The sequence below is a fragment of the Anser cygnoides genome, chromosome 29 (genome assembly GCF_040182565.1).
Source record: "Anser cygnoides isolate HZ-2024a breed goose chromosome 29, Taihu_goose_T2T_genome, whole genome shotgun sequence".
Taxonomy (NCBI): domain Eukaryota; kingdom Metazoa; phylum Chordata; class Aves; order Anseriformes; family Anatidae; genus Anser; species Anser cygnoides.
In genome coordinates, this window is record NC_089901.1 from 3,160,166 (window position 1) to 3,169,364 (window position 9,199).

At 67.4% G+C, this 9,199-nt stretch overlaps 1 protein-coding gene across 1 annotated transcript; it reads left to right on the forward strand.

The window, feature by feature from the left end:
* The first annotated feature begins 1,250 nt into the window (after positions 1 to 1,250).
* On the forward strand, positions 1,251 to 9,087 carry CKM (creatine kinase, M-type). Its single transcript, XM_066984650.1, has 8 exons — positions 1,251 to 1,403; positions 3,702 to 3,903; positions 4,965 to 5,119; positions 5,458 to 5,590; positions 6,237 to 6,408; positions 6,610 to 6,733; positions 7,577 to 7,766; positions 8,878 to 9,087. Exons 2-8 carry the CDS (start codon positions 3,711 to 3,713, stop codon positions 9,054 to 9,056), a joined length of 1,146 nt encoding a protein of 381 aa, XP_066840751.1. The 5' UTR covers positions 1,251 to 1,403; positions 3,702 to 3,710; the 3' UTR covers positions 9,057 to 9,087.
* Positions 9,088 to 9,199: the final 112 nt, after the last annotated feature.

Consider the following 9,199-nt stretch of genomic DNA (forward strand, 5'->3'; position numbering starts at 1 on the left):
ACCGGCCCTGTGCAACGTGCCCCATGCAGCGTGCAACGTGCTCCGTGCAACGTGCCCCATGCAGCGTGCAACGTGCTCCATGCAACGTGCAACGTGCAATTTGCTCCGTGCGGCGTGCAGCGTGCAACCGGCCCCGTGCAACGTGCGGCGTGCAACACAACGTGCAAGCATGCGGCGTGCCCGGTGTGAGCGTGCGCCGTGCAGCCATGCGGTGTGCAAGCGTGAACCGCGTGACTGTGCAACCGTGTGGCGTGCAGCCGTGCGTCGTGCACCGTGCGACCGTATGCTGAGCAACTGTGCACTGTGCAACCACGTAGCGTGCGACCGTGTGGTGTGCAAACGTGCACGGTACGGCCGTACGGCCGTGCACAGCGTGGCTGTGTGGCGCGCGCCCGTGCGATGTGCAAGGTGCGACTGCATGCTGAGCAGCTGTGCGCCGCGGCGCTGCGGTAACCGTGTGGTGTGCAACCATACGCTGTGCACTGTGCAACCGTGTGGTGTGCAACCAGGTAGTGTGCAAACGTGCACCGTGCAACCACGCGGTGTGCGCCATGCAACTGTGCACCGTGCAACCGTGCAGCGTGCAACCACGCACCGTGCAACTGCGCGGTGCACAACCGTGCAACGCGCCCTGTGCAACCGTACGCAGAGCAGCTGCGCGCCGTGCGCCCGTTCGGTGTGCAACCGAGGGGTGTGCAACCGCGGGGCGTGCAACCGGGGGTGTGCAACCGTGAGCTGTGCACCTTGCAGCTGCGCGCTGTGCACCCGTTCGGTGTGCACCCGGTCGGCGTGCAACCGGGGGTGTGCAACCGGGGGGTGTGCAACCGGGGGGTGTGCAACCTCGGGGCGTGCAACCGTGCGGCGTGCCCCGTGCAGCTGCGGTGTGTCCCCGCGCCCCGTGCCCCCCGCACGCCGTGCACCGGCGCCCGGGGCCGGGCCGCGCATACCGGGGCCGGCAGGTGCCGGGCCCGGAGCCCAGCGACCACCCGACACCGGGGGCGGATCCTCGGGGGGGGGGGGGGAGGTTGGGGTTTGGGGGGGGGGGGGCTCGAGGGGGGGTCTCCCCGCTCCCGGCGGCCGCTCCGGCAGCGCCCGGCCCCCGCTCGGTTCCACCGGACCCAGCCCGGTCCCGGTACGGGTGTCGGCGCCCCCACCCCCCCCGCCCCATCCCCGGTCCCGGTCCCGGTCCCGGTGACCCCCCCCCCATCCCCATCCCCCCGGCCCGCTCTCCGTCCCCCCCCCCCCCCCCGGTCCCCCCCCCCCCGATGCCCTCGGGCCCCCGGCGCCGGGCGGGGCGGGGGCGGGACCGGGCGGCCCGGGGGCGATAAAGGCCGGGGGCGGCCCCGGTGCCCGCCGCCAGCCCCGCCGGTGCCGCTCCGCCCGTTCCGCTCCGCGCCGCCCAGGTAAGCCCCGAGCGGGACCCGAGCCCCCCCCGGCCCCGGGACCGGCAGCACCGGACCCCCCCCCCCCCCCCCCCGCCCCCCCCCCCCCCCTTCCCGGGACGAACCGAGCCGAACCACCCCCCCCCCCCCGCTGGGACCACCCCCCCGGTGCCGCCCGACCGGGAGCGGGGCGAGCCGGACCCCCGGGTTAACGGGAACCCGGGAACCGGGTGAGACCCCCCGGTGGGAACCCCCCCCCGAGATTCACCCCCCACCCGGTGAGACCCCCCAGGGTGGGAACCCCCGGGACCGACCCCGAGACCGGGACCGGTTCCCCCCCCCCCCCCCCCCCCCCCCCCCCCCCCCGGCGCCCCGTTGCTGCCCCCCCCCCCCAGCCCCGGGCTATAAAAAGCCCCCGCGCAGCCCCGGCCAAATCTGCCCCGGCCACGCCCCCTCCCCCGTAGCCACGCCCACAAGAGCCACGCCCACCGTGGCCCCGCCCCCTTTCGGACACGCCCCCGCCGTGGCCACGCCCCTCCACCCCCGGTGGCTTCGTGCTGCCCCCCCGCCCCCCCCGTGTCCCACCCCCACGTGCCCAGCCCCTGCGCCCGGGCTGCTTGGGTGGTCGCGACGTGCCCCCGTGTCGCGACGTGCCCCCGTGTCGCGACGTGCCCCCGTGTCGCGGCGTGCCCCCGTGTCGCGACGTCCCCGTGTCGCGGCGTCCCCCGTGTCGCGACGTCCCCGTGTCGCGACGTCCCCCGTGTCGCGACGTCCCCCGTGTCGCGACGTGCCCCCGTGTCGCGACGTGCCCCCGTGTCGCGACGTCCCCCGTGTCGCGACGTCCCCCGTGTCGCGACGTGCCCCGTGATGCTGTGCCCAGGCTGTCCTGGTGGCTGTGACATTCCCCGTATCACGATGTGCCCCATATCGTGACATGTCCTGTGTCATGACATACCCCCATGTCACGACGTGCCCCATGTCACGACGTGCCCCATGTCACTCCACACCACATTCCATGCTATACCCTGTCCCAGTGCCCAGGCTGCCCTGGTGGCCATGCCATACCCTGTTCTGTGCCCCGTGTCACGACATGCCCCACGTCACGACATGCCCCATGTCATGCCGTGCCCAACGTCGTGCCGTGCCCGGAGCCAGGGCTGCACTGGTGGCTGTGCCACGTCCTGCTCCGTGCCCCGTGTCACGACATGCCCGGTGTTGTGCCATGTCCCATGTCACACCGTGCCCCGTGTCACCCCGTGTCATGCCATGTCACACCGTCCCGCGTCACGCCGTGTCCCATGTCATGCCGTGTCGCCATGTCACACCATGCCCTGTGTCATGCTGTGTTGTCCCATGCCATGCCCTGTGTCACGCCATGCCCCATGTCATGCTGTCCCATGTCATGCCACATCCTGTGTGGCACTGTGCCATGCCACATCCCATGTCACGCCGTGTCATGCCGTGCCCTCCTCACACCATGTCACGCCATGTCCTCCGTCACACTGTCACTCCGTGCCCCCTGTCACACTGTCACACTGTGTCATGCCATGTCACACCATGTCACGACACATCCTGTGTCACGCCGTGTCCCCTATCACCCCCTGTCACGCCATGTCATGCCACATCCCATGTCATGCTGTGTCACCCCGTGTCACACTGTGCCCCCTCACGCTGTGTCACGCCGTGTCACGCCATGTCCTCTGTCACACTGTCACACTGTGTCATGCCATGTCACACCCTGTCACGACACGTCCCATGTCATGCCGTGTCACGCCGTGTCCCCATCACCCCATGTCATGCCGTGTCACGCCATGTCATGCCACATCCCATGTCACGCCGTGTCACCCTGTGTCACACTGTGCCCCTCTCACGCCGTGTCACGCCGTGTCCCCTATCACCCCATGTCATGCCATGTCATGCCGTGTCACGCGATGTCATGCCACATCCCATGTCGTGCCGTGTCACACCACGTCACGCCGTGTCACACTGTGCCCCTCTCACGCTGTGTCACGCCGTGTCATGCCATGTCATGCCGTGTCACGCCCTGTCACCCCCTCTCACGCCGTGTCACACCATGTCACGCCCTGTCACCCCTTCTCACGCCGTGTCACGCCGTGTCACGCCGTGTCACGCCATGTCATGCCACATCCCATGTCACGCTGTGTCACACCGTGTCACACTGTGCCCCTCTCACGCCACCACGCCGTGTCACGCCGTGTCACCCCATGTCACCCCCTCTCACGCCGTGTCACGCCGTGTCTGTCACGCCGTGTCACGCCCTGTCACCGCCTCTCACGCCGCGTCACGCCGTGCCCGCAGCCCGCCGCCATGCCGTTCAGCAGCACCCACAACAAGCACAAGCTGAAGTTCTCGGCGGAGGAGGAGTTCCCCGACCTCTCCAAGCACAACAACCACATGGCCAAGGTGCTGACCCCCGCCCTCTACCAGCGCCTGCGCGACAAGGAGACCCCCAGCGGCTTCACGCTCGACGACGTCATCCAGACCGGCGTCGACAACCCCGGTGCGTGTCCCCAGGGCACCCCCAGTCCGTTGTCCCCAAGCGCCATTGTCCCCAAGCGCCATTGTCCCCAAGTGCCATTGTCCCCAAGTGCCGTTGTCCCCGGTGCCATTCTCCCCAGTGCACTGGGTCATCATCCCCCTGGTGCCCCCGTGCCATTGTCCCCGGTGCCATCCCCAGTTCCTCGGTGCCCCAGTCCGTTGTCCCCAGAGCCCCAGTGCCATTGTCCCCAGTGCCATTGTCCCCTGTGCCCTGGGTCATCGTCCCCTGGTGCCCCCGTGCCATTGTCCCCAGTGTCCTGGTCCATTGTCCTCAGTGCCATCCCCCATTCCTCGGCGCCCCAGTCCATTGTCCCCAGTGCCCCAGTCCATTGTCCTCAGTGCCATTGTCCCCAGGTGCCATTGTCCCCAGTGCCCTGATTAATTGTCCCCAGTGCCCTGATTCATTGTCCCCAGTGCCATCCCCAGTTCCTCAGTTCCCCAGCCCGTTGTCCCCAGTGCCACTGTCCCCAGGTGCCATTGTCCCCAATGCCATTGTGCCTGGTGCCCTGGCTCATTGTCCCCAGCCCAGTCCCCAGTGCCATTCCTGGTGCCCCAAGTGCCATTGTTCCCGAGTGCCATTGTCCTCAAGTGCCCTTGTCCCCAGTGCCATTGTCCCCAGTGCCCTGGACCATTGTCCCCAGTGCCATCCCCAGTTCCTCGTTGCCCCAGTCCATTGTCCCCAGGTGCCATTGTCCCCAGTGGCATTGTCCCTGGTGCCCTGGTCCATTGTCCCCAGTGCCATCCCCAGTTCCTCAGTGCCCCAGTCCGTTGTCCCCAAGTGCCATTGTCCCCTTTGCCCTGATTCACTGTCCCCAGCCCGATTCCCAGTGCCATCGTCCCTATTGCCATCCCTGGTGCCCCAGTGCCATTGTCCCCAGTGCTGTTGTCCCCATGCCTTCTCCGGTGCCCCAGCGCCATTGTCCCGGTGCCATTTTCCCCGTGCCATCCCCGGTGCCCCAGCGCCATTGTCCCCGGTGCCATTGTCCCCATCGCTGTGTGCCGCTGACCCCCCCCGCCCCGCAGGACACCCCTTCATCATGACGGTGGGCTGCGTGGCCGGGGACGAGGAGTCCTACGAGGTGTTCAAGGACCTCTTCGACCCCGTCATCCAGGACCGCCACGGCGGCTACAAACCCACCGACAAGCACCGCACCGACCTCAACCACGAGAACCTCAAGGTGCTGGGGGGGAGGGGGGGCATATTTGGGGGTGGGGCTGCACCCATGGGTGGGGCCACGTGGGGTGCTCGGGAGGTGGGGATCAATGGGATTTGGGTGCGGGGGGGTGACATGGAGTGGGGATATGGGGGGGATTTAGGGACATGGGGGGGATTTGGGGATGGGGGGGATTTGGGGACGTGGGGGGGATTTGGGGATGTGGGGGGGGATTTGTGGACATGGGGGGGGGATTAGTGGACATGGGGGGGGATTTGTGGACATGGGGTGGATTTGGGGATCGGGGGGGGGGGGGGGGTCACCCAGGTAAGCACCCCCTCCATGATGGGTGCTGTGTGCAGGGGGGCGAGGACCTGGACCCCAAGTACGTGCTGAGCAGCCGCGTGCGCACCGGGCGCAGCATCAAGGGCTACTCCCTGCCCCCCCACTGCAGCCGGGGGGAGCGGCGCGCCATCGAGAAGCTGTCCGTCACCGGTGAGGGGGGCGTGGCCTGCGGGAGGGGGCGTGGTCAGATGGGAGGGGGCGTGGTCAGGCGGGAGGGGCGTGGTCAGACGGGAGGGGCGTGGTAAGACGGGAGGGGCGTGGTCAGACGGGAGGGGCGTGGTCAGATGGGAGGGGGGCGTGGCCAGGCGGGAGGGGCGTGGCTTAGCAGGAGGGCTGGAGGAGGTGGGGGGGTCAGGGCACTGGTGTGGGCGTGGCCTCTGGGTGTGGGCGTGGCTTTCACACGGGGGGCGTGGCCTCTGCGTGTGGGCGGGGCTTGCAGGCGTGGGGGCGTGGCTATTGCGCTTGTGGGCGTGGCTTGCGGTCGCGGTCTCGGCTCACGGGTGCGGTCACACCTGGGGTGTTTGGGGGCGTGGCCTGCGGGCAGGGGGCGTGGCCTTTGAGCTGGGGGCGTGGCCTCTGGCTGTGGGCGTGGCCTCTGGGCGGTGGGGCTGGGCTTGTGGGCACAGGGCGAGGCTGTCGGGCGAGTGGGCGTGGCCGGGCGTGGCATGGGCGTGGCGTGGGCGTGGCTGGGCGTGGCTGGGCGTGGCTGGGCGTGGCATGGGCGTGGCTGGGCGTGGCCGGGCGTGGCATGGGCGTGGCTGGGCGTGGCAGGGCGTGTCCTGACCCCTCCCCGCAGCCCTGAACAGCCTGGAGGGGGAGTTCAAGGGGCGCTACTACCCGCTGAAGGCCATGACGGAGCAGGAGCAGCAGCAGCTCATCGACGACCACTTCCTCTTCGACAAGCCCGTCTCGCCCCTGCTGCTCGCCTCCGGCATGGCCCGCGACTGGCCCGACGCCCGCGGCATCTGGTGGGCACCCGGAGGGGGGGCACCAGGCCTTGGGGGACACCCCCAAACCCACCCACTCCCCATCCCTGCTGGGGGGCTGAAATGGGACCCCAAGGTTTGGGGTCTTCCCAAAAAAAGGGGGGGGGTCTGGGTATATTTTGGGGGTGCAGGGGGCACCTGAAGGCACGTGGGGGTGCTGAGGGTGCCCCCCCCGCCCCGCAGGCACAATGACAACAAGACCTTCCTGGTGTGGGTGAACGAGGAGGACCACCTCCGCGTCATCTCCATGGAGAAGGGGGGCAACATGAAGGAGGTCTTCAGGCGCTTCTGCGTCGGCCTCAAGAAGGTGGGGAAGGGCCCGGGGGGGGGTGGCGGGGGGGTGGGGATGTGGGGGGGGGGATTTGGGGGGGAAATGGGAGGTCTTGGGGCTGTGGGAGCAGTCCCATGGGGGTGATATATTGGGGGCATGGGGATGTGGGGATTAGGGCATTGGGGGGGGGTATGGGGGAAATGGGGGTTGGGACATGGGGATGTAAGGATTAGGGTTTGGGAGGACATGGGGGACACAGGAATTAGGATATGGGGGACGTGGGGGTTAGGACAGGGAAGACACAGGGATTAGGGCATGGCGATTTGGGGGATGTGGGGATTAGGGCACAGGGGACACGGATTAGGGCATGGAGGGACATGGGGGATACGGGGATTAGGGCATGGGGATCACGAGGTTTAGGGCACGGGGGACACGGGGATTAGAACACTGGGGGACACTGGGATTAGGGCATGGGGAGACACGGGGGGACACAGGGATTAGGACATGGGGGGCATGGAAACTAGGGCATAGGACGAGGGAACATGAGGACTGGGGGGCACTGGGGAAATGAGGATTGGGATATGGGGGGCATGGAGATTGGGGCATTGGGGGGGGGACGTGGATGTGGGGGGCGTGGAGATTAGGACGTGGAGGATGTAGGCACATGGGGATTGGGGGCCATAGGGGTTGGGGCACATGGGGTATTTGGGGGATATGGGCACTGGGGGACATGGGGATTAGGGCTTTGGGGATTTTAGGGGACAGGTTTTGGGGCATTGGGGATTTAGGAATATGGGGGGACGGGGGTGTGTGTCCGTGGGGTCAGTGACAGCCGCGCCGGGCGAGTGACCCCCGTGCCATGTCCCCCGTCCCCCGCAGATCGAGGAGATCTTCAAGAAGGCCGGGCACCCCTTCATGTGGACGGAGCACCTGGGCTACATCCTGACCTGCCCCTCCAACCTGGGCACGGGGCTGCGCGGCGGCGTCCACGTCCGCCTGCCCAAGCTCAGCCAGCACCCCAAGTTCGAGGAGGTGCTCAAGCGCCTGCGCCTCCAGAAGCGCGGCACAGGTGGGGACGGGGAGCCGGGGGGGGGGGGCACAGGGGAATATGGGGTTGGGGACGTAGGATGGGGACGTGGGAATATGGGGAAGGGGACACGGGGCGCTTGGACGCACGGGTGTGGGGACCATGGGTACAGGGGCAAGGGGCAGGGGGATGTCAGGGGCACGTGGGCACAAGGACATGAAGGTGTAAGGACATGGGGCACGGGGAGGTGGGGGTGTAGGGACACACGTGGGCATAGGGACATGGGCATGAGGGAACAGGGACGTGGCGATTTAAGGACACCAGGACATGGGGCACGTGGGCACAGGGACATAAAGGTGTAGGGACACGAGGCACATGTGGGTACAGGGACGTGGGGATGTAGGGACACGGGGATATGGGGCACATAGGCGTAGGGACATGGGGATGTGGGGATATGGGGATGTAGGGACATGGGGACATGGGACACATGGGTACAGGGCCATGGGGATTTAGGGACATGAGGCACATGTGGGTACAGGGACGTGGAGATTTAAGGACACTGGGACACGGGACACATGGGTACAGGGACACGGGGATTTAGGGACATGAGGCACATGTGGGTACAGGGACGTGGAGATTTAAGGACACTGGGACACGGGACACATGGGTACAGGGACACGGGGATTTAGGGACATGAGGCACATGTGGGTACAGGGACGTGGAGATTTAAGGACACTGGGACATGGGGCACGCAAGGGCATAGGGACACGGGACACACGGGTACAGGGCCATGGGGATGTAGGGACATGATGCACATTTGGGTACAGGGACGTGGAGATTTAAGGACACTGGGACATGGGGACATGGGGACATGGGTACAGGGCCATTGGGATGTAGGGACACACGGCCATGGGGCACATGGGCATAGGGATATGGGGACGTGGGGACATGGAGCTCAAGGCCGTGGGACATCGGGCTATAGGGACACAGAGCCATGGGGACAAAGAACAGAGGGCACAGCCGGGCACAAAGCCATAGGGCACAGGGCTGTGGGGGTCCAGGACCAGGTGGAACGGGGACAGGGGCACTGGGACACGAGGATGGGGGGGGGGGGGGGCGTGGGTGCTGAGGCCCCCCCCTCGGTTCCCCGCAGGCGGCGTGGACACGGCGGCCGTGGGCGCCGTCTTCGACATCTCCAACGCCGACCGCCTGGGCTTCTCGGAGGTGGAGCAGGTGCAGATGGTGGTGGATGGCGTCAAGCTCATGGTGGAGATGGAGAAGAAGCTGGAGCAGAACCAGTCCATCGACGACATGATCCCGGCCCAGAAATAGGGCGCCCCCACCACCCCCCCCACCCCGACACTTACCACCACCACCCCCCCCCACCACACTCCCACCGGCCCAGCCGCAATAAAAAAAACGCCGCTGGCCCCCAGTTCTGCACCCAGGTGTCCGGGGTGCTCCTTTGGGTGTCA

What these genes read in the sequence shown, in the direction of transcription:
- CKM (XM_066984650.1), top strand. Translation starts at nt 3,711, where the DNA reads ATGCCGTTCAGCAGCACCCACAACAAGCACAAGCTGAAGTTCTCGGCG. An exon ending in GACCGGCGTCGACAACCCCG is followed by an intron (nt 3,904 to 4,964) that starts GTGCGTGTCCCC and finishes CCCGCCCCGCAG; the next exon opens with GACACCCCTTCATCATGACG. An exon ending in CCTCCAGAAGCGCGGCACAG is followed by an intron (nt 7,767 to 8,877) that starts GTGGGGACGGGG and finishes GGTTCCCCGCAG; the next exon opens with GCGGCGTGGACACGGCGGCC.